The sequence below is a fragment of the Drosophila kikkawai genome, chromosome 2R (assembly GCF_030179895.1).
Source record: "Drosophila kikkawai strain 14028-0561.14 chromosome 2R, DkikHiC1v2, whole genome shotgun sequence".
Classification (NCBI taxonomy): Eukaryota; Metazoa; Arthropoda; class Insecta; order Diptera; family Drosophilidae; genus Drosophila; species Drosophila kikkawai.
In genome coordinates this window covers 17,043,634-17,066,281 of record NC_091729.1, presented here as the reverse complement: position 1 = coordinate 17,066,281, position 22,648 = coordinate 17,043,634, and the positions used below count along the sequence as shown (strand labels likewise).

The 22,648-nt window shown below is 41.7% G+C and overlaps 4 protein-coding genes across 6 annotated transcripts in view; 3 read left to right on the top strand and 1 right to left on the bottom strand.

Annotated features, from left to right (window-relative positions):
* Window positions 1-2,520: 2,520 nt before the first annotated feature.
* On the top strand, window positions 2,521-3,744 carry LOC108070758 (uncharacterized protein DDB_G0271670). Its single transcript, XM_017161355.3, has one exon. It carries the CDS (start codon window positions 2,634-2,636, stop codon window positions 3,696-3,698), a length of 1,065 nt encoding a protein of 354 aa, XP_017016844.1. The 5' UTR covers window positions 2,521-2,633; the 3' UTR covers window positions 3,699-3,744.
* Window positions 3,745-5,233: 1,489 nt separating this feature from the next.
* LOC108070775 (uncharacterized) lies at window positions 5,234-5,855 on the top strand. The gene has a single exon (XM_017161374.2). It carries the CDS (start codon window positions 5,322-5,324, stop codon window positions 5,778-5,780), a length of 459 nt encoding a protein of 152 aa, XP_017016863.1. The 5' UTR covers window positions 5,234-5,321; the 3' UTR covers window positions 5,781-5,855.
* Window positions 5,856-7,377: 1,522 nt separating this feature from the next.
* LOC108070759 (PDZ and LIM domain protein 7) lies at window positions 7,378-12,963 on the top strand. 3 transcript variants are annotated; one of them, XM_017161357.3, is made up of 6 exons: window positions 7,378-8,185; window positions 9,671-9,822; window positions 9,927-10,018; window positions 10,900-11,657; window positions 11,807-11,874; window positions 11,929-12,963. In XM_017161357.3, the coding sequence occupies exons 1-6, from the start codon at window positions 7,979-7,981 to the stop codon at window positions 12,014-12,016; spliced, it is 1,365 nt and encodes a 454-aa protein (XP_017016846.1). In that variant the 5' UTR covers window positions 7,378-7,978; the 3' UTR covers window positions 12,017-12,963. The 3 variants fall into 3 exon arrangements, with proteins under 3 accessions (XP_017016846.1, XP_017016845.1, XP_041633089.1); XM_017161356.3 differs by lacking the exons at window positions 10,900-11,657; window positions 11,807-11,874; window positions 11,929-12,963 and adding exons at window positions 10,165-10,337; window positions 10,487-10,875 and having other exon boundaries at window positions 7,379-8,185; XM_041777155.2 differs by lacking the exons at window positions 7,378-8,185; window positions 10,900-11,657; window positions 11,807-11,874; window positions 11,929-12,963 and adding exons at window positions 10,165-10,337; window positions 10,487-10,875 and having other exon boundaries at window positions 9,562-9,822.
* A 1,278-nt stretch (window positions 12,964-14,241) lies between these two features.
* Dh31-R (Diuretic hormone 31 Receptor) overlaps window positions 14,242-22,648 on the bottom strand; it is a 29,913-nt gene continuing 21,506 nt past the window's right edge. Inside the window, 8 exon segments of the mRNA XM_017161351.3 lie at window positions 14,242-15,480; window positions 15,792-15,920; window positions 19,221-19,344; window positions 19,709-19,885; window positions 20,124-20,350; window positions 20,433-20,559; window positions 21,752-21,843; window positions 21,902-22,008. Of these exon segments, the coding sequence (XP_017016840.1) occupies window positions 14,950-15,480; window positions 15,792-15,920; window positions 19,221-19,344; window positions 19,709-19,885; window positions 20,124-20,350; window positions 20,433-20,559; window positions 21,752-21,843; window positions 21,902-22,008 (1,514 nt within the window). The 3' untranslated portion in view covers window positions 14,242-14,949.

Below are 22,648 nucleotides of genomic sequence, written 5' to 3'. Positions count from 1 at the left end.
TTTATTTAGCACAGTTTTTTAATTATTATTATGCTTGTGGCTAAAAGCATACTTTTAGGCTTTTGGTTATATGAGCATCTTTATGTGTTTTTTAAACTACATTTAAATAAATATAGAACAGGGGATCCTCTAGGCATATCGGAAAGAAAAACCAAAAAGTTTAGGAATTTTAGGAAATAGCTTTTGTTGTTCGAAATGAAAAGTTTAGCTTAAAAGTGACAAAGAAATACCAATTCCCATTATCACTCCTTAAAGTCCTTCGAATTTTACCTCTCCACCAAAACTTCTTCCAAATTTAAGCCTGTAACATTTACCTTTTTTTGTTTTATCACCATCTGCGGTCCAATTTGGAGTCCTAAGTAAATCTTGAGAGAGCTTTAAACTTGATTGATCGTTGCCCATTGTGCGCCTCTGGTGGCATGCGTTTGTGTGGTAAACTTTATGACATTGATAAATTTTTAATAAATATGACAAAATGTCGGCCATATACACCGCGCTTTAATACACCTCATCCCGGCTGTTATGTATCTTTTTTTTTTTTTTTTGTATTTTCTTGGCCAATACACCAGGTGGCGACCGGATTTACATAAAAGTGGTGCAGTGCTGGAGAGTGTAATTTGCATAGAAAGCACTGCAGCACTTGGAATGGATTTAGGTCTTAATACTTTCCGTTTGATTGTCTTGCCGTGGAAATTGATTCAGCAAAATGCCAAATTGCTTTAAATTATGCATGAGTCTGCGACGTTATCCTTGGCTCCCAGGCTCCCGTTTCCCCGGCTCCCCATTGCCTTTGATGTTCGTACGGAGGACATCTGGGAATCATATTCAATAAGCCGGCTCTGCCAGGAACTTTTTTTTACGACTTTATGACAGACGTAGAGAGGGCCAATCCTCTTTGATGGCTGTTAAATAAATTTGTTTTCGATTCCGCTTAAGCACCAGCCACGCCCCCTTTTAATGTTGGCTTCAGGTGAATAATAGTCGAGCTCCTCTGATGATGGGCTTTTAATAGCCAGGTAAACACTGGCGACGAAATAATTGCCCCTGGACATTCGTCAAGGGGATGGTCTGGCACACACATGAGGCCTCCGTTTTGGGGCCAATTGCCCAGTCCGCTCACGTCTTTGGCCGAAAGTTGGCCAAAACCCCGGCTATTTATCATGCTGGCCGGAACTTTCCGAGAATCCTTTTTTTTTGGCTCTGGAGTTTGTTTGCCTACCACGATGCCGCCGCCTTGCATTAAGTGGCCTTTACGGCTCAGCCGGCTCCAGTATCTCAGTATCTCGCTATCCGGCGGATACTTAGGAGAGCTCTTGAACTTGAATCTTCTCGGCACGCTTCAATTACGCTGGCACGTTCCGACCGGCGAAATTGTAATTTACGAGTATTCCAGTGCTGTGCACCGAGAGAAAGTTACAATATTTAATTAAATTAGGTCAAAGTTTGAATTTCTTATACATATAAGTCTTATATATATTTCCTAGGTAATTTCCTAAATAGTTTACTATATTTTACAATAACAAATTAGTTTCATTTGGCTTATTTTGACTTTGATTTTCACTGAATGTTTTGTACTGAAGACCTTACAGAGTGCTTCCAGCAAATCTGGCACACATTTTTCCTAATCTTTAAATTTAAATGTGCTCGTAACAAAAATATTGATCAATTACCTAAAGAAACAAAATTTTATGAGTCATTGTTTACGTATTAAAAATATTGTTTACAGTTGATAAGAATTCCTAGAATCCGAGGCAGAAAAGATGATGCTTAGACAGACAAATATATAATATTTTTAGGAAAAACAAGAAAATGCGAAAAAATAAAACTATTTCCAAGAAGCTGTAAAAGGGATCAACAGTTCCAAAAGAATTTATAAATGGTTTATTAAGGAATAATATTGATAAGTTTAAATATAAAAGTGATATTTTTAAATGAATAAATGTTTATATTTCTCTGTTACGGAAATATAAGAAAAATATACAAGCTCTTATCTTTGGTCTCTTAATTTCAAAAGTCAACACAATAGATTTGTTGGCAAAACAATTTCCCTTAACAATCTGCTTGCCAAAAAACGAAGTAAAAACAAACATTTAATTTCTTCAAGTGCACATACTTATTTACATGTTTCTTGTATTTATTTTTCTTGGAAAGCGTCAATAATTACAAATTGCGCGTCGGGTTGATCTCTTGTGATCCGCATCTCAGTTGCCGGGCTTATCGCTGCCGATTTCGCTGGATTTGAGCCGGGAGCATCGCGGAGCATCGCTCGGCATCTCAATTTGTTGTCATGAATTATGCAAGGCAAGTCCGCCAGTTCGAGAGTCTGAAAGTCTGAAATCGCAATTGGCACAAACTCGGAAATTGCGCAGTATGGGAAGTGGCGGTGTTTGGGTGCAATCCGTATGAAATATATGCATGCTGCTAAGCCGCTTTAATTGCATTTGAGTTCATAATCACGAAATCGCTGTCGGGGCGATAATAAATTTGTTGAGGTTTCGTGGGAAACCCTTGCCACCGCTCACATTCAGTTCGAAAAAGTCAGTCTACGTGCCCAGGAGTGCCTAGAGGATCGGAAATACACAATACCTGAAAATATAATACACCTACATATAGTTTAAGAAAGGATAACAGCCATGCATAGATCCGTGTTGCTGCTGCTGATGTCTGCGCTCCTTCTTAGCGCGGCAGTTGCTCTGCCGCTGAGCCTGGAGGAGTCCGCCGAGACGTCCTGGCTCGATCTGCTTCTGGAGGACACCTGGGAGTCAGAAGAGCAACTGGAATTGCTGGATACCTCTAGCCATGAAAACGCCATCCACAAGCGCGCTGCCAAGGATTCGAGCAGCTCTTCCGAAGAGCACAAGGACAAGGAAAAGGACAAGGCGAACAGCTCCGGAGCCTCTTCGTCCGAGGAGCAAAAAACGACAACAGATCATGCTGCAGAGGAATCCACCACCCAAGCCGCTGCCAGGAGACGTCGGCAAACAATCACGAAGTTCTCTATAAAAAACCTTCCGGTTTGCTTTGATGAGGATTTTGAAATTCCTGGAGCTGACCCTAGTTATTTAGAAGAGTACAAGAGAATAATGTGTTCGCAGTTTTGGCGGCTTATGCTCGTTGCCTCGAGCCACTCCCCGACTTCTGAGACAGCTGAGGATCCGATCAACACCGAAAATGCCATCCAAAAGCGGGCCGCCAAGGATCCGAGCAGCTCCTCCGAGGAGCACAAGGACAAGGCAAACAGTTCTGGGGAATCTTCATCTGAAGAACACAAAACCACCACGCAGGCCACTGCCAGGAGACGTCGGTCCCTTCACCCTCTTCCGTTTTGTGGTCGGATGGCTGCTGGAATTGTGAGGAAATATAATCTAGAAGAAACCGAATTGAAAACATACAATGACATGTGTTTGTCAATGCTGCGACACATGAATCGAAATGAAGATGGCGAAAAGGTTAATCAAGACGAAGATTTTGAAACAGAGCGTTTCAGGCGTGAGGTCAATGAACAGGATCAGCCACTGGTGCAGAAGGCCAGCGGTGAACTGGAGCTGGATGCCCAGGCGGAGAAGGAGCTGGACGAGGAGATGGCACGGGCTGTGGCAGATGTCAAGGATAATGGCAGCATCGAGGATTACGCTCAGGGCTGCGAGGTCATGGAGGTCAGCTCAAAGGAGGCCAACGAGGCCACTTATGCGGAGTGATCAGCAGAAAACCTTAAAAAGTACAAATAAAGAAAATATAATATAATTACCTTTTGTCATTTTTATTGCTTAGAAATCAGGGAAAGAAGCTATAGCTTCAATATTTCTATTTATGCTGATTTCCATTTCCATTCTCAAGATTTTAGTTCGATCTTATCCAGCCTTTTAATCATATTTTATACAATTAAAAAAATGGAACTAAAGACAAGGTATATAAATATATATAATCAGAGCTAAAGGTGGCTCATTCTCTTCTCAATCTGTTTGAATTTACACTTACTTAGAACCTTAGCTCGTTGTCAGAGGGGGAAGAGGTAATAGCTTATATATTCTATATAAAGATTAGGTTGATTAAGTTTCATGAAAAACCGGTGCAACTGCTCAGATTGGGATCGGAAAAATCAGTCGTTTCGCTGAGCTAGGAAAGTAAAATGCATCCACCGGTGTTGCTGCTGCTAATCTCAGTTTCTTGGATGATTTTGGATCGGGCATGCTCATCGCCAGTGCCTATTAACAAACTCGACGAAACACAGTTACTTGAATTGCTGTACGATGAAATTGAAGAGCTCGATTTTCAGGAGGTTGTAGTTTGCACGGAAAGAAAACCCGGCTCGAAACGAGTCTGTTATACCTTTAAAACGAAGAGTGAAGTCCGTATACAAGATCTACCTGTTTGGGACTCTGAGACGAGAGCAAGGCGTGAGGTTGACGTAAAGGATTTTCTTGAGGAATATATACTTGAAGAGCTAAGATGTGCCAAGGAGCAGCAATTGCGGGAGTTGAAGGAGGAACAAGAGGCGTTGGCAAAAAAGGGTTAAGACGTGAAAATAAGATTTATCTGAAATACTTGGATTGTTTTAATAAATAATAAATATCACTAAAAAGGGTTTTAAATAAATTACAAGTTTTAATAAATTATAATCCAAAACTAATATAAAAATATTTACATTGTTTTTTTTTGTTTTTCTGGAATAAACTTAAACTTACCAAACTTTTTTTTAAATGTAATGTAGACTAAAAAGTGCCTTATCAGCAGTTCCTTTCTTACCAAGACAAACTTATCAATTTCATATTAATGATTGGTTAATGTAAAGGAATTACTAATTTCTATAGATTGCAAAACAACAAGGAGGAAAGCTGGAGTATCCGATTGAAATATACTTTTTAATGCTTAATATATTCACGTTTTTCTTGGAAAATATATTTATAATAAACATTTTATATAAAATATTATAATAATTGCTATAATCCGTGGTATATATATATTCACTTCCAAGAAAAACGATCTTAAGCTTGCTCGGATTAATCTTAAATATATTATATGCATATATTTACGTATTGAATTGCTTTTATAATGCAAATTAAATGACGCAGCTATTGCGTGCTATATTATTTGTTTTGTTTGTTGTTCGTTATCTGGCTCGTCGTGTTGGATGGATGCCTTAATAGCATTTGAGTCAATAATCACATAATTCCCGACGTGCGATAGTTAATGTGTGGAGGTTTCTTGGGAAACTTTTGGCATGGCTCGAAGTCAGTTTAAAAAAATCAATTGTCGCAAAAGGTTCGGTCAGAGGAGCTCTAAATACTTTAAAGGAATATAGCAAAGATCAAGAATAAAAAATGCATCGGTCGGTGTTGCTGCTGCTGATTTCAGTCCTCGTGCTGAGTGCAGCATCTGCTCTGCCAGCAAGTCTGGAGGAGTCTCTAGAGGAGGACTCGCAGCAGGAGTTGAAGGCGGACAGCGTCGAGAAGGTGGATAGCATCGAACTTCCCAAGGCTTCAGACAGCTCATCGGAGGAACAAAAGGATGCTGCTGAGGATAAAGTTGAATTTAAGATTGATTCCGTATCATCCGAAGAAGACAATCAGTCCGAGAAAACCGAAGAACACTCCATGGAGGTCTCCCCCAGAAGACGAAGATCCGCTGAATGGGAGAGGTATAGGAATTTAGAGCTCCTTGCCACCATTTGCCCTAAAAAGGACTTTAAGGATCTGGAGGAGAGCCCTTCAATAAGTTTTAGAATCGAAATAGAAGACATGTATGCGGTTTGTGCTAAGTTAAAGGACAGACAGTCTTAAAGGTGACTCTGGAAAGGCACGAAAAAAGGTGCCACCTTATGAATTTAAATAAAGTCTAAAGAAACCCCAAGCTGACATTACTTTTGGTATTCATTTCACACCGTCCCTTAGCCCTCAACCATTTGTCATCTGCGGCCTTATCGCTAATACCATCCTTATCAAGACGGCGGCGTCAATGTCGCCAAACTCAGACCAAAGATGTGTCAGTTTGATTTTGGTTTATGCCTTCAAAAATTAATGATATTTTTACACTGATTTATTGTGAAGTTTATGTCAGAAATATAAATTTTGTATATATAGTTATAAAGTTATCACTTAAAATTTATATTTATGTTATTATATGTTTAATAAATAATTCATACATCATTTGAAAAATAATAGTAATATTAGCACAATAAATGGAATATATTTTTAAAAATTGTTCCATAAAATAAGATAATATTTATGCCTTTAGTGTCATCTTTTTAAAGTGAAAAAAAGCTATGCATAAACGAAGGATTTGTTGTCCTTTTGTGTAGCCTCTGTTTTGACTCGTGTCATCTGCATTTTGCACTCGTTCCAACGTTTTTTGGGATATTGAAAACTTTGCTGGCAAATTTTTGCTGCTGCCGGCATCCCTTTGTCTGTCTCCTGGCTGTCAGCCTTTATTGTTGTTGCTGTGGCACTGATAAGGCACGTTTTGGGCCCACCCCTTTGTGGCCAACAAGAAATTTTGTGTGAACTATTCCTTGAACATCTGATTGTGTGTATATGTAGGTTGTGTCAGCATGCAGTATTCCCCGTGCTAATCGAATTTTTTCCATCAGGTGTGTGTGACTTGTGTTTGGGGCCATTCTCTTGAAATTTTCTTTTTCTCACATATGAATTTCTGAGTTTCCATTGTTGTTTACTTGACAAGCGGAATACTTTGCTTGTGAGCTTGGCACGTTCAAGTTGTTTACGTGGCTTTAATACCTGATAGTTGGCTATGTCAGGGCACCTGTGGTTGGAAAAATAAGGAAATATAATAAAGCAACAGCTGCTAGTTTCTAGGATGATTCCCATCGCTAACTTGATCAATATATCAATATACATCGATTTTAACTATGTTATGTAGCTAGAAGTATTTATTGTTATGTAGTAATTGTACAAATAATAATGACTGTAATTAAGCAATGAAATTAAAGTATGAATATGGAAATTGCTTAGTTGGTTTATATTTATTGGAGTATCTATCGTTATATATATTACAAAATGCTTAGTATTTCAGGTTAATGCTTGATATAAACATTACAAATTGAATATTTGCTTAAAATTTTGATTGATGTTACATTAAAGTAAACTAAGGTATAAGCACAAAGAAGTTATGATTATAAAAGAAACTCGATAACACAATTTCAGCTTTAAACTAACACCACAAAAAACTCTCAAACAAACCCAAAGAAAATACAAAAAACAAGATCAACATGAATGCAACAATTTTGCGGCGTTACATTATCTAAAAAAAAGAAAAAAACACGCCAAAAAGAGGAGAGGACTAGTGAGACTGAGAGGAAAATGGAATAGTTGCAGCCACAAAGGAAAACTTCTCGAAAATTATTTCAGTTGCCCAAGTCGAGTGCAGTCGTGTGGAAGTGAAAACGAGAAGAAGCAAAAAAAATCACACAAAAAAGAAGCAGCCGACTAGCCAAAGGCCATAAAGTGTTAAATACACTTTCCATAATTAGCCCACAAAGTGCTCCCAATATCTGTGGCCTTGAGTGTTTGAAATTTTTGGAGTTTCCATTGCACTTTTACGCACTTGCAGCTCAAGATTTAATGATTATATAATTCTAGTGATTATATAAGCCCCATAATTGGACAAGATTTCGCCGACGAGTCAAAGTTTCAGTCAACAGCAGTGGAAAAGTGGAAAAGCAAACGCTATTCAGATTGTGTGCTGAAAAAGCCGGCAAAATACAAATAATATTTTTGCACGGGCGAAATTTTGACAGGCAAACAACAACAACTACTAGGAAAAGAGCAACTAAAAGTTCCGCAGGCAAAGAGAGCCAAGGAAAATAGCTGAGAAAATAGAAAAGCGGAAAATAGGAAAAGTGAACAAACGGAGGAAGCAAGAGCGCCGCCAGCGCGAGTGCGAATTTATAAATAAAACCAGCGGATAGGAAGAGAGATCCGGCGTCTCTTTGAAGAGCACGAGCGGGTAAACAAAAAAAGCGATGCCGGAGCCATTGGGACTGGTCTGGTCGGTGCCGGAGACGCGGAAGAGGGCGCCCGTTATCAAGGTATCCTGCGGCATTGGCGACACCGATGGCTTTCCCGCCTTCGACATCGACTCGGATGCGTATGCCTCCAAGGATGACACCAGATGGGGTTTCCTTATCACCGGTGGCGCTGAGTTCCATATGCCGTTAACAGTCTTCCAGGTGAGTCCGTCCCCCAAAGTACTCTGGGTTCCTGGGAACGGCTGCAGCTGGTTAAATTGAACCAATTTTCGGGTTACAGGCTGGGCTCCCTATGAACATGCAGGATTATTTTGACTTTGGGTTAATAAAAATCAATAATTTCCAATAAAAGAAACCAGAAGGAAAGTTACTTAAAGTAGAAATGCCTTTGAAAATGTGGCTTTGCAAATGTTTAAAAAATAGAAAAATGTTTTAGCCAGATTTCCCTGTAGCTCTTAGACAGCTGCAATTGCCGTTTCGTCATTGTTTCCATTTTTCTTTTTTTTTTTTTTGCTGTTGTTGTTTTCGTTTTGGTCGCGGGCCAGAACGACAAGCAATCTAAAGTCAAATTTGAATTCCAATTATGCTATGACGAAGTCACATCGAATGCAAATTGTCTGCCGCCATATAGAAGGAAACATTTTATTGTTTTTGGCATCTGCACCTGCCGCGCCCCGTCTTTCGTTCTGCCTTGTTTTTTTTTACTCCCCTCCCAGTATATCTTTTGGCTCACTTGAGTCTCGAGTGAATGTACAATATTTGGGTTAGGCGAGTTCCACTTCTTTTTTTTCATATATAAATAATGCTTACCATGAGAGTCGTTGAAATATGGTTCAGCTTTGAAATGATTTAGTTGAAGTATTGGAGAAAATATCCCACGAAAAGTGTTTTTTATATTGAATCTATGAATATTTATGGGAAATTCCTTAAGGGTAGAATTGTTTTAATATTTTAAATATTTTTTAAAAATATTCTAAACCTATTTCTCTGGCTTGTACTGTACTGTATATGTAGGCAAAGTGTTTTCCCATAAGGCACACACAACTATTAGTATTGCTTTCGGCTTTTGAGCAACATTTTACTTTTGACGTCTCGCGTTTTGTCTAAAAGAAAAATTTGCTTTGTTTGCTTTATTTTTGAATTGAATTCTTTTTGAGGGCAAGTGTCTGTAGGGTATGATGAACTGGCTTAGGAATTTGTCAAGGAAAATATTTAAAAAATTCAGAAAATTTTCGTAATTGGTTTATAATTTATACAAGAAAATATTGAACACTTAAAATAAAATACTTTCTATAGAACTACTCTTCTACTATCTTCTACTTCTCAGTTAATTTTCCAGGGTATTTAGCAAGTCCACTTCGGCGCCTTCAGAAATACCGCCTCGGGTGTATGTTTTTCTTGCAATTTTTATAGTTTTTCATTATTTCTGGGGGTTTCTTTGCCCGAGCAGCCGTCTCAGTTAGCCCATGTCGTATAGATGTCATCTGTATCTGTCCTCCGTCCACGCATCGCGTATACGCGATATTTTCCGAGCCTAAACTCAAAAGTACGCAAATGCCCGTTCAATTGCGCCTCGAATCTCGCGACGTGCGGTTTTTAGTGGTCGCCTCTTGATCCGCGGAAAGTGAAAGGACCCGAAGGGGCCTCGGCAGTCTTGCTCTCGATTTCATCCTTTTGGACTTGCAGGTGACCCCCGACGGTCTGGCCGACAAAGCGGGCATTCGCCTGGGCGACATCATACTCGAGATAAACGAGGAGGACGCCACGCAGCTGACTCTGTCCCAGGCCCACGAGAAAATCAACGCAACGCCCAAGAAGATACATTTCCTGCTGCGCAAGTAGGTTGCCCCAGATCCCTCTCCCCTATGGCTCTCTCTTCGGGCCAACGTTTTAACTTATGTAATGAGCAAACTACTGTCTCCTCTCCAACCCCCGACAACAGCATGGAGGAGGACGATCCCATGGGACAGTTCGAGGCCGGCGAGGAGAAGTCGATTGTCATGCGGATTCCCAAGCCTTTGCCGCCGCCAAGTGGTAAGAACACGTCAACCTGATTTTAACCAGAAAAAGAGAAAATTAACAAATTAAAATAAACATTATAAATAAAAAGAAATCAGTCTTATTAAAGTAGATAAGCTGTGCCCCCCCTGGTACTCACTTGGCTTTGTATCTTTTTGTAGACTTCCACCCAACCCCCCTGCTTGGCTCGCGTTGTTGGCATCCGATAATGTGGCAAGACCCCCCGGAGCCGCCGAAGCCCAAGAAAAAGAAAACCAAAACCCAGCTGGACGACGAGGGCAACGAGGTGGTCATTGAGCTTAGCGAGGATGAGTCCTCCGACGAGGAGGAGCAGGTGAAGCACCCACACGATTGCATGCCAACAACAACACGCCATCGAAACTAACCCATTCCTTTTTCCCCATTTTTCCGGTATCCGGTCACTGGTCTCCACCTTCCGCTGCCTGTCCTCGATTTCCGTGTAACTCCTTCGTGCGTGTCCAGGAGCTGCCCCACCATCGCATCGTAAGGAACATCCGGCGTTTCTTCGCGGAGGTGGGCGACAACCAGGAGCTGCGCTCCAGCACCATCGAGAATATGCTGCTGGCTCTGCCCAGCGCCTCCAAGGCCAAGTGAGGGGAGTGCCAGCTAACAGGCTTAACCCCAGGCATTAGTCTTAACCCTGTGCTGAGATAAAATATTATTCCTAAATCAGGAATATCCTGGCTTTGAGAGTGCTTAATTTGGTATATATTTCAATCGGAATTTCTGACTTGTGGATATATTTTCCCTCAGTGCAGGGTTTTCTTTCCCATTTGTGTATATAATTTTAGATATTTTGTGTCTGTGTTTGTGGCTTTAATAAATTACAAATCCCCTGAAAAAACAAACAACCCACCTTGATGGATTCCCTTTAGGACGGATTCGGGCCAGCTCCATCGAGATGCGCCTGCTGGAGATGCAACGAAAGCTGTCGGCCATTGCCGAAATACCCAAAATCCTGACCTCCACTTTGGCCACCGTCTCGCAGAGCTTTGGCCGGATGAGCAAGTCGGAGGAGGATGCAGAGGACACCTATGTGCAGCGTAAATTCTCCTACGACGAGGATGCCCTTGACTTCGAGCTGAGGAATGATGGGGAACAGCCAGGTGACACTGACAGTGATGAGGATGATTTGGTGCAGGTCGAAGAAGATGAGGATGAGGATGAGGAGGATTCAGCTGCCGCTGAAGGTGTCAAGCAATCAAAGCTGCTGAAGGATGTCACGCCGGAATCGGATTATGCATCGGAAGCCAATTATCCCTCAAATGAGGCAAGCGATGACACGGCAACCGAGGATGAGCTGGAGGAGGCTGGCGACGCGGTGTACTTCATAAAACTGCCAGAGGCGCTTCCCTCCGAGGACGAGGACGAGGAGAGCGACAATGAAAGCGATTTCTTAAACACCACCTACACCTGGAATCTGCGCAATGTGCCGAAGGTGCGCATTAACGATGCCGAGGCCGATGGCGAACTGACACTGGGCCACCAAAAGAAGGAGCTGCCGGAGCTGGAGCAGGAGCAAAGTGAAGAGAATAAGGAGGCACACCTGGAGCCGGAACAATCAAAGGTGCGCCCTGCCACGCCCACACCGCAGGCCCCAAACCAGGACTCCGCCGAGGGACAGACACAAAAGGTAATGGCTGCCGACGCGCATTCCAATCAGCTCACTTAGAAATTCAGCATTCACACCTGATTCTTTGGAATTTTTTAACAGGATTTTAGCTAAATTTAATTCTATATGATATATCTCTAAATTTTAAACACTTTATTCCCGTAAAACAGTTGCTCTTCAGGCTGGATAAACTGGAGCGATCTTGGCCCTGGGCGGACCGCGAGAAAATCATCTACAAGTATGAGTAACAAAGCTACAAATAAATCCCGATGTAACCTCCTATAAATTCCAGGCAATCCACGTGTCATCTGGTTCCCCGCAAGCCACTGGGATTGGTGGGACAGCGAATGCAGCTGCTGCTCAAGGACAGAAAGGAGTAAACCAGCGAAGGAGAGCCACGTTAAACAGTTCCTGCCAGTAGCTTAAGTCTAACCTCAGTGGGCTAGGAGTGACGAAGTATCCAACTTTTAATTGAGTTCATTATGCAAATACACAGGCGACAACAGCAGCCTCAACTCTGGCAGCACTTCAATTAAAAGCCGCACACCAGGGCGTATGCGAAACTCTATTCAAACACCCTTCACACCCACACACACACACACACACACCCTTCTCGCTTTGGTAAAATTTTTAATTAAAGTGCACTCTCGAATGCCAAACAAAAAAATCACTGCCAAGCCAGGCCACCCGTAACCAGAGTCAAAATCAAGACGAAATCCAAAACCAAAAGTAGACCAACTTGGCCAAGAGTCCCCTGAGCTCCAAACGCCACTTGCAACTTGGCCAGGTTATGCATTATTTGTGACCTACCGCACCATAAATTTCAGTTGAAGGCCAACGCAATGCACTTATCCCCTCAGAACCAGGATGTGCGAGTCACGCAAAATACCAGCACGGGCCATGACGATGGCAGAAAACCATTTCTTTAAACCCTAACCACATTTTTATAGCTTTTTGTACACGTTAAAAGAAGGTAGCGCTTCATTATTAGTAAAGACTTGATGAATATCCGTTTTTCTTATTAATATTTTCGATTTTAAAAATAAATTTTGATATTGTTGGCTTGTTTTTATGATCAACCAAGTTCCTCTTAGAAATTCTACTGACATTTGTCGTTTGGCTAAGTTATCATTTGTACAAGAAAGAAAGAAATTCAAGTAGTAATTACAACTTTTAAGTTAAAAGTGAACACAGAACACGGACCAATATAATTGTTTTACATTTTTAAATATTTTTATTGTTCATCTTAGTTTTAACCAAATTTTATACAGGAAATATTTTCCTATATGGATTACTAAATTTTAATAAAATCTGAGCCGTTTTTATACTTGTTCATTGTTTTATAATCTTAGTTATCATCTCTAGTTTTCAACTTCATGCAATATTACCTCTTTAAGTGAAATAAGTGCCTTGTTTTCTCACTCATATATCGCTCAAGCTCAAGCGGCTTTCATGGTTGTTTTCCCTTCTGGAAAATTCACTTTCAATGGCTGCCAGCCCTCGAGTCGTCCAAACACATGGTGAATTAAGCAGCTCATTTGCCTGTTGCCTCGCTCGCTGATGGGAAAAGTTTACTCCCGGCGCATACGTGGCGTATGAGCGATATCAACCTGGGCTGTAAACAACATCATGTTCACTCTATGCTTTCGGGCGCGAATAATCTCCAGAATTATGAGTGTGTGCGGGGAGGGGGTGGACTGAAAATGAAACTGAGAGTGCTGGTAGTGCACACTGATAGTATACAATGTGGAAATGCCACTTATCGCACACACTTTACATGCATAAAACATTCTGCCGCACAATGGTGCAACAGCGAGGACACGTGTCTGCCGTACAATCACTGGCCGGGGTGCCACGCCCACACCTACTGCCATACCCATTCACACATTGTGCCACTTGCAGGGACATCATTAAAAACCACCAACGGGAAATGGCCAAGCCAGACGTCAACGGATAGTCCTCAATAAGTGTCAACAAATGTTGACAGCACTTCAGTGTGGCGCTTGTCCTGGACATAGTTTCTCTTCTTGTAATATTTTTGTAATTATTTAGGTACTTGTAACATTTTTTTAGAATTTTTTGTATAGCTCTTAGGGTTTTATGGCACTCAGGAGCCTTTTATTATATTATTTTTTAGTACTGCTTAGCTTTTATTTAAAATTTTACAATATAAAGCTCATAGATTATTCAATAAAACTTACCCATACTTACCAGTTGTAAATCTTTAAATGATTCTAGCCCACTTTATTCTCTAGACAAAACGTATTTCACAATTTCCTCTTATTTGTTTTCCCCCTGAAACCAGGTAAGGCTTCAATTTGCCACACAAACAAATTTTCGGCTAAATGGAATCCGTAAGCACCTGTTGGGCTTTCAACTTGGCCAACGTCCGTCCACGTCCACGGGGAACAAGTGCTGTGAAGCTCACTTCAAATGGCATTCATTAAATGAGCATTAGGTTCGAGTTGGGGTCGCCGTTACCATTGCCATTGCTATTTTGCTGTGGTTCCTGCTGCTGCTGACAGCCTACTCCTGGTTTCATTAAACCAACTGAAAGTTGACTAATTAGCTGCGGAGGGAGCAGAGCCAGAGGTACTCGGAAATGTTTAGCATACATATACATATAATTAAAATTTTATTACATCTGCGTACATTCATAGACACACTAAAAGCGATTGCCAGAAAGCTCAGCTTACCACAGAGAGAGAGGGATATATATATGCGGGGAAGGGGAGCGTGCTGCGTCTGGGTCTGTCCTAGGATACACTTAACACTTAAAACAACAATGATATTTGATATCCAAGTAAATTCTTACATTCAAAGGTACAATAAATATGTTTGCATTCACCGGCCGGAGGCTGAAATTCATTTCGCATTTTGCATTCTGAGGAAACCAAGAAAAACTGAGGAATATACTATGAAAACTTAACATTTAGCCGGCTGCAGAATGCAGCGAATTTCATTTTAGCCGCCAGCTGGCCCAGGAATTTTCTGAGGGCGTCATTAAAGTATGTGGAAGTTGTAAGAGCTATACTTTGGGTGGCTGCGAGTATGCCATAAAATATTGAAGGGGAAAAATTAAATATACCCTAAAAAACTATTAAAAATCTTTTACAAGAAAAGTAGTAAAAAGAACATAACATACTTTAGGGCACCCGAATTATGACTTTGAAACCTCCATTTACTTCAGGAACATCCTGGGTTCTAAGGGTCTGCTGCTAATATTGGTGGGGCTCGGGTTTTTGACCTGTTTTGGTTTTGGTATTTCAGCGGCTTAAACTATGAGATGTTGTGTGACTCGCAGGGTTTTAACCTAGAGCGCCTCATCGGCCATGTGCTGTTGGCCAGCCCCCTCCATTCGCACGATGACTGTGCCCATGCCATTGGAACTGAGACTGGGATTGGTATTGGGCTGTTGGCCATCGCCGGTCGTCCGTGAATCCGCAGTGTCCCCAGCTGCCGGTTCCTGTGATGTCCCAGCTGCCACCGCTTCGGCCACATCCTCTGCTATGGTTGTCATCAATGTCGGCCTATCGGCCACACCCACCTCGGATTTGGCTGGTGCCAGTGTCAGTTCGCGCTCCTCCATCAGCGGCTGGCACTGGCGGGAGTTGTCGATGGTTTGGCGGTGCTTTAGGAACGGCATCCGATTGCGCCAGCCTTCGAGGAAGGTCGACGAACTGGCCAGGCTCTGGCTGCGGGCTCGATGCTGATCTGAGGGCTGGTGATCCGGGTTCTGCTGGTGGTGGTGATGATGGGGGCCGGAGGAGGCTCGTCGCTTGGCCGACATATCCTTTAGTCATACCTTCTCCTCTCCTGGCAGTGGCGGTCCGCAGCGCACGAACTACAATCAAAAGAACTGAGAATTTGCTATCATGGTGGTTGGCAGGTTGGCAACGGTGCGTCGGCTTCTGTAACTGTCTTAATTGCTTCGTTTTTTGTTTTTTAGTTAATATTATTATTATTTTTGCATGCGATTAATGCGTTTCAAGAGAGGCCAATCAGCTGTGTGTGAGTGATAAAAGTGTGCTAGCTACTATAGTGTTGCTGCTGCATTACGCATACGCGCCGTAACCCGTGGTTCAAAATTCAAATAAAGAAGGCAGGGTAAGGATGGGGGACTCAAAGCGTGTGAAGCTTTAGTAGAAATCTTACCGAGACCTGAGTGGCTGTGTAGGAGTTTGTCCGCGGCCGGTTGCTGAAGCACATCATCCGCCACTTGCGCTTCACTTGGGCAATCACCTCGCCGTTGAAGAAACAGAACAAAGTGGCCACGCACAGACCCTGAAAGGAGACGGAGAAGGATGAATGTAATATGAATAGAGTGGGCGAGCAGGCTAAATTATCGCCGGAGCTTATCGCAGTTGTCCTTATGACAATGCCTATTATTTTTGTCCCTTTTTGATACGCTTTCAAAGGGTATTCTTAGCTGACTCTAAGCTATCTGGCCAAAATAAAACAAAAAGATAAAGAAAGGTTTGCCATTTTCATATTCTTTCGTTGATTTAAATTCAAAAACCTCCCTTAGGAATAAATACCCTGAAAGAGTATTCCCACATTCGTTATTTCCCAGTAGTTCCCCTCTCCCTTGTCCTTTGTTGCCCGTCAGTTGGTCCTAATACAATACATAATACAATTTTAGCTTGTTCCTTTTGGTTATGTCCCCCACTTCGGCCCGCGGCTGGCGCAATATTCATTTCGCCTGTCAGACGACCACCACTTGAACAAGCTTTGGTCCTTCGTCCTGCCGTGGGATCCCCCCTTTGGATCCGATCCGAACCGACTGCTGGCCATTTGTCTCTCCACTTTCTGCCTGATTGTCGCAGGCGGCCGCACATATACATATACTATGTATGTAAATATTTAATGTATGGCCGGGTGTACGTGCATTGACTGCCGGCTGGATTTCTCGTTCGCACTTCGGCGAGGGGCTTCGTTTGATTGCCACTACTCACGGAGGCCCATCATGGACTCAATCAGCCGCAGTTGCCGTCCATTCGCTCCTCTAGGTCTTTACCTTCTAGTCCCATCATCATCAGCATAGGGTTTGTTGCTTTTTGGAGCATATTGCAAATAAGACATTTCGTTATTTGATTGTAAACGTAGAAATTCTGGGCATTTTACTGATTATCTTTCTGAGAGATTCTTGGGCTCAAAAAGGAAATATTTGGGCTGTCAGGTATGCAATATGTTTGAGTTATAGTCTGTGAGTTGTGGCTTATTGATTTGGAATAGTGTTTATTTCTAAATTAGTTATAGCAGTAAGTGAAGTTTATATGTTTAAAATAGTTCTAGGATTTACAGGACTTATATTGTGTTCATATGTTCTTTGCTCTCTCTCTAGTTTTTTCCGTTACCCAATTCTGATACTACAACAGTTTTGACTTCCTCTGCTCCCTTTTGCTATGTAAAACACTTCCATTCTCCATAGTTTGTTGTTATTTAGTTGTTATGGTTAACACAGTTGGTTCCGGAATATGCTTGACCACAGAAAGGATAATAGAAATGTGTGTGGAACACAATGGACAGACAATATATATTCGCAGGACTTGGAATTTAGTTGAAACCAGTTCTCCTACTCTCTCTATGTTCTATTCTCCATGTTTTCTCGTTTATAAAGCTTTCGTTTAAACTATGTTTCCTCCTCTCTTAGTTTGAGCCATTTTTCAAGAGCTCTCTGTGAAAAAAGTTTTGGACAGATTACAGTTCTTGTTTCTTTTTTCTTTTCATTTATAATTAAGCTGTGAAGCAAAGTGCTTAAGTTTTAGGATTTAGACTAAAGAGCAATTATTTCTTAAACTAAAAAACACAAAGTTGCTGAATTCTATTAGAGAAGACTTGAATGTTTTCCAGTAAGTAGCAAAACACTTAAGCTAGCTAATAAGCTTAAGTAAAACAATTAGCAGACTCGCAAAAATGATTCAAAGTCAAGTCCTGACAACAGTCCTTGCCATTCAAATATCACGACTACTTCTGTTGACATCCGGCGTTTGTTTATCCCCTGTTAGCTCTCTGCCAAGCGGAAGTTTTTAATTCAATTTGAGTAAAACGTGTTCTGTCTGCACATCTGCTAAATACCAAATGTCCCTGAGCACTTTGGAGCTGGGAAAATGGATGGAAAAGCCAAGGGAAAAGCTCTGTGGAAATGCTGGCAAGCTGTGAAATGGCAATTGCAGCAAGTTTCTGATTTTGGCATAAAAACAACCGAATAAACACGTTTACAGTGCATATAAATTCTCATTTTGGTGCAAGTATTTCCTTGCTTTGGCGACTTCCCCCATCCTTAGCCGAGTCAGAAATTATTTGATATTCTTTGTTGAGCTTAAAACTTGCAGCGAATGAATCTTTTATGACTCTCGACGTCGTCAGTACGGCTGCCACAATAAATCCAAATTATATGCAACCGCACAGAACGAAGGGAAAACTTTGGCATCTTCACAGCAAATGCGGGTAAAGAAAAACAAGATAATAAAAAATAAAATAAATAAGCCCTACAACGGTCCCTACAACTCGCGAAAAGGAGATTTTATCAATCGATTGACACTGACGAAAGCGGCTCAGGAAGAGGTGACATCGCTCATTGAAACACATAAAACAAAAAGGAAAGCAAGAACTCATCTGCAGCTAAGCCACACCCAAGAAGGTTTTATGTTTATTCGCTGGATAATGGACTTTTTGCTTTTGTTTCAAGAATTCAATTTCTAGAAATGTCACGATTGTAAAAGTGCTGAAAATGCTAACTGTCAATCGGAAGTAGAGGATTGTCTTTAATGTTGTGACAAAAATGTTTTCTAAGAGATCTTAAGGATTTAAAATTATTTTAAATGATTGAGAAAGTTTACAAATCTCTCCTCAAAGGTAGACAGTAACTCATCTCTAAGTTAAGACAAAATAAAACCCCTTTCATTTATCTGAGAACACCGCACTTTTTCGTTTGATTCAATAAATGTACTTCCCTTTGATGTAACAAATGAAATGAACTCTGCATTTGCATTTGCAAATCAGCTAAGCTGCGACTGCAAACCATTTACCAGAGACACCGTTTGCTTGGGGGACTTAACCCAGATGAGGCGAGTCTTGCTGGCAGCTGGAGATTTTCCTGTTCTTTAAGAGAAATATGTTAACTGACTGTAAATGCTGGTCTATCGAGACTGACTTGGCCGGAGGGACAAGCTCGGTTGGCTTTTATGAGTTCCTCCTTCGCGCGGGAGTGCATTTCATGCTCAACTTGCTGCCGGGCAACCAGCAGAGCGGAGCAGAGCGAAGCGTGGCATTCTTCCAGGGGGAACCACGGGTCAATCTCTGCCAGCGTTTTAATATGCCAAAGTCTTGGCCAAATTCCAATGGAGAAAATTCCACATGGCTTGTATTTTCCTTATTGATTCCAGGATCTAATGAGCCGGCTCTCCGACATCCCAGTAATGCCAGCGCCTGGCTTATTTGCATTCCCAGTTGCAAAAAGCGTACACTAACATCATAACTTTTCAGCTGGCTCAGAGTCGTAAAGTGATTTTATGAAAGCGTGCGAAACAAAAGCCTGAACAGAAAAAAAGAAGAGAATGAGAACGAAAACATTTTACTTACTTGGAACGAGGCCGTAAACGCCGAGATGATTTCGTATGTATTCTCCCAGGGATGTCCGGGCGCCGGGCGAAACGGCGTAACGATGTACTGGAGGCCAAGCAGGGGAACCAGCAGCAGCGTGGCCCTAACGAGGATGAGATGAGGGGAATCGGTCGTAATATAATGCCTTGTTTTTCTGTTTTTTTGTTTAAGCTTTGTTTTCGGGTGTGTATTAACATGCAAGTCAACGCTGCGTATGCGTAATTTAAAATGTAAAATGAAGCAAACTTCCAAGTGCAGAACGAATAAACAATAAAAGAGCTGTCGGCAAGAGGGACGGGGTCCGTCACGATAAATACAAGGGAAACAAAATATAATTACGCATTCGCCCCGTGGGCCAGTTGAGAGTTCTCCACAGGTTTTGGGGGGAAGGTATTCATTCCTCTTTGTTTTCGTTACGTTTCCTTTTTTTTTGTTTTGTGTCAGAGCTGCTGAAGGTTGAAACTTACCGAAATGCCTGCAGGACTGTTCGGGATGGTCCGCAGCTGCCCTGGATGCTGGCCGGAGCATTTAGCTTCAGCAGGACCACACGCACAATATTGCACAGGAACAGGAGGTTGAGGAACATGGAGATACAGACAGGTACCACGAGGATATTATCATAGTCGGTGGAGTTCATCCAGCAGCTGCAAGGTAGGAAAGGACAATGTGATTCAAAGGATGAATTGCTGATTGAATCGATTAGCATTTGGGGAAGTTCAGAAAACACAATTGTTAAAGCTACCTTTATCAGAAGGTATTATTAATAATTGTTGAAAATAAAAATGTATCCTTTATTTGTGACATGATTTTAGTAATTTAAAGAACCTAAAAAGTACTCTGTTCTTTTTCCCAGTGCAACAATCTCCTTCAATATTCACTTACTGCATATTCTCGTCGGGCGTGCCGCCCAAACCGCGGGCCAGGCTGTACACAAATATGACGAGAGCCGGCGAGCCCCAGCCGAAGGCGATCAGCCATTTGACCAGGCGCTTTTCCGAAATGAAAGCCGCCACCAGGACCGTGTGCAGGTAGAATCCTTCGCACAGCATCCACGAGTAGTTCGACAGCAGGAAGTAGTGCAGCTTGATGTGTAGCGCCACGCAGCGGACCTAGAAACGGGCAAATGGATATGAATATGGGTATGGGTATGGTAATTGAAACATTGCGCATACGCCAGGTAAGCCCACTTACCGGACTGTGCTGCAGCAGCTCCGTGTTGGGCATGACCAGCAGATACCATATTAGCCACAGGGAGTTGTTGGCGGCAAACGAGGCAAACAGATTCATGTGGAGCGTGATGCGGGCGCACTTCAGGGACCTTGGTCAAGATAATCGAATGACAAATATGCGAATAGAATAACTTGGGCAGGCACTTTTTTTTGGGGGAGAGGGGATGGATGGTGTGGTTTCTCCTACAATTGCAATTCTGTCTGCTGACGAATTTGCATTTTGCCACAAGGCGGTTGGCAGCCACAGATTGGATTGGCCAGCAGTTGCTGGAGTGAAAAGGCCAAAGTTCATTTCCAACTGACAAGAGATAGGAGAATTCTTGCTCAATTTCTTCAATTGGGGTCAAACTGAATAGAAAACTAGTTTTTCCCATCACAAATCGATTTTGGCTTGTCAGATTATTTTTGTTTTGTAAGTACTTTTTTTTGAAGTCAACAAACTAATATAAAATGTAGGCTAATTAAAGGATTTAATACATAAGTTTCTTCGAATAAGGTTCAAGATATATGAAATCAACTTCCTAAAAATATTTACTCTAGTCCCATTGCGAATTTAACCAGAATTTACTATATATTTCAAATAAACATATAGCAATAGCCTCACCTTTTATTTTACTTCAATTGTGTGTTTTAAATGGAAATTGAAATTTCCTGGAATTTTCATTACATTTGTTTGAAGTGAATGGGGGGATTTTATTCATTCATTCATTTGGTCACGCTGCTTTGTCATTAAACTTTTAATTATCCCCTCTTTTAGGGCAGACCGAAATTCCCACACGTCGGTAGCATCAGAAGCAGCAGCCTGGCTTTATTTGCCTCTCGCACACAATTTAAAAGAGTTCTATCTGGGATATGGCCCTATCTATATGCTGCGTCCTTTATACGTTCCTTATCCTCATCTCCAGACGACTGGGCTGAGCTGGGCGATAAACAAACCGAGAGCACTAATTGGTCTGCCGGCACTGGGAAATGAATCGATATCCTGCTTGCAGCAAGCATTGTGAGAAGAACTGGCTAAAACAAGCTAAAGTATTTTCTCATTTCCGACACTCAGTGAGCACATTCAGGTTGGCAGTTGATTAAGCCACTGTCGTATTTGCTTGCCGTCAATAAATTTCGTTTTTGGCGCCAGGCGCCCAGCAGCAGTCATAATATAACGACCGGCGAGCCTCATTACCCGCAAGTGGTTTTTCATGCTACCAACGAAGGCTGTCAACTGGAGGATTGTGGGATTGTGGGATCCAGTGGAAAGCTGTATAAAGATGAAGGAGGAAGACTTACTTGAAATAACCCAATATGGCCAACGAGAGCAGGATGGCCAGCAGCGAGATGCCGTAGCCAATCTCGTAGATCAGGTTTACATTGTGCTTCCACTGCAGATGATGATAAATTCCAATTAATTAAACACGCTGCACTGCAGGATCAACTTACCTCAAGGTCGTCGAGATTCACGCAGGTGGTGTAGTTGGACCATGTTTTATTGGTCAGCGGATGCTTGAACCACTCGCCATCGAGTCCGCACTCCTTATGCGCATATCCTGTAGATAAAATATGGTTTTTATATTTATTATTTTTGTCCAATTTTTGTGTAGTTTCCCTGCATATTTTCTCTAGAATTAATTCACTGGCCAGTGCAGCACAAATATTTACCCACACTAAATATGCGTGATTTTTTGATTGACTCTTGTTTAAATATTTCTCATATTTGCACAGCTCGTATTTGCCTTTTGTGGTTAGCCAGCGTATTTAAATTGTATTAACCCTGATTTATGGCATGTGCCACCGGACCAACCGCAAACAAGTGTTGTGGCCAGAATTTGAAACATAAACTATATATCCATTTAATGCATGAATTAAAAATGGCACAATCATCCTGTTGTTGTTTACCAAACCAGAGTTTTTATTCAAGTCCAATCAAGGCAAAGTTTGTGTAGAAGAAAAACTTAGTTTTGAATGTGGCATGTCGAGTGGTGTTCGACTGCGAATTACCAAGTTTTCGGTGCAGTTTTCGTTTCGAGTGGCATTTTCCGGAAGTGTGCAGTAAATAGCAATGGCTGCATTCCAGTGAGGGAATTTCCAAGGTGAGGTTTTCTCAGCTTTTACACTTTTTTCCGGCTTCTTGGGACCGCAGATGATGATCTTTCGTCGAAACCATTTATCGTCGTTTGGCACGCAGAC

Coding starts and splice junctions, on each gene's coding strand:
- LOC108070775 (XM_017161374.2), top strand. CDS start 5,322: ATGCATCGGTCGGTGTTGCTGCTGCTGATTTCAGTCCTCGTGCTGAGT.
- LOC108070758 (XM_017161355.3), top strand. CDS start 2,634: ATGCATAGATCCGTGTTGCTGCTGCTGATGTCTGCGCTCCTTCTTAGC.
- LOC108070759 (XM_017161357.3), top strand. CDS start 7,979: ATGCCGGAGCCATTGGGACTGGTCTGGTCGGTGCCGGAGACGCGGAAG. Junction 11,658..11,806: donor CCGAGGGACAGACACAAAAG/GTAATGGCTGCC, acceptor CCCGTAAAACAG/TTGCTCTTCAGGCTGGATAA. Junction 11,875..11,928: donor CGCGAGAAAATCATCTACAA/GTATGAGTAACA, acceptor TATAAATTCCAG/GCAATCCACGTGTCATCTGG.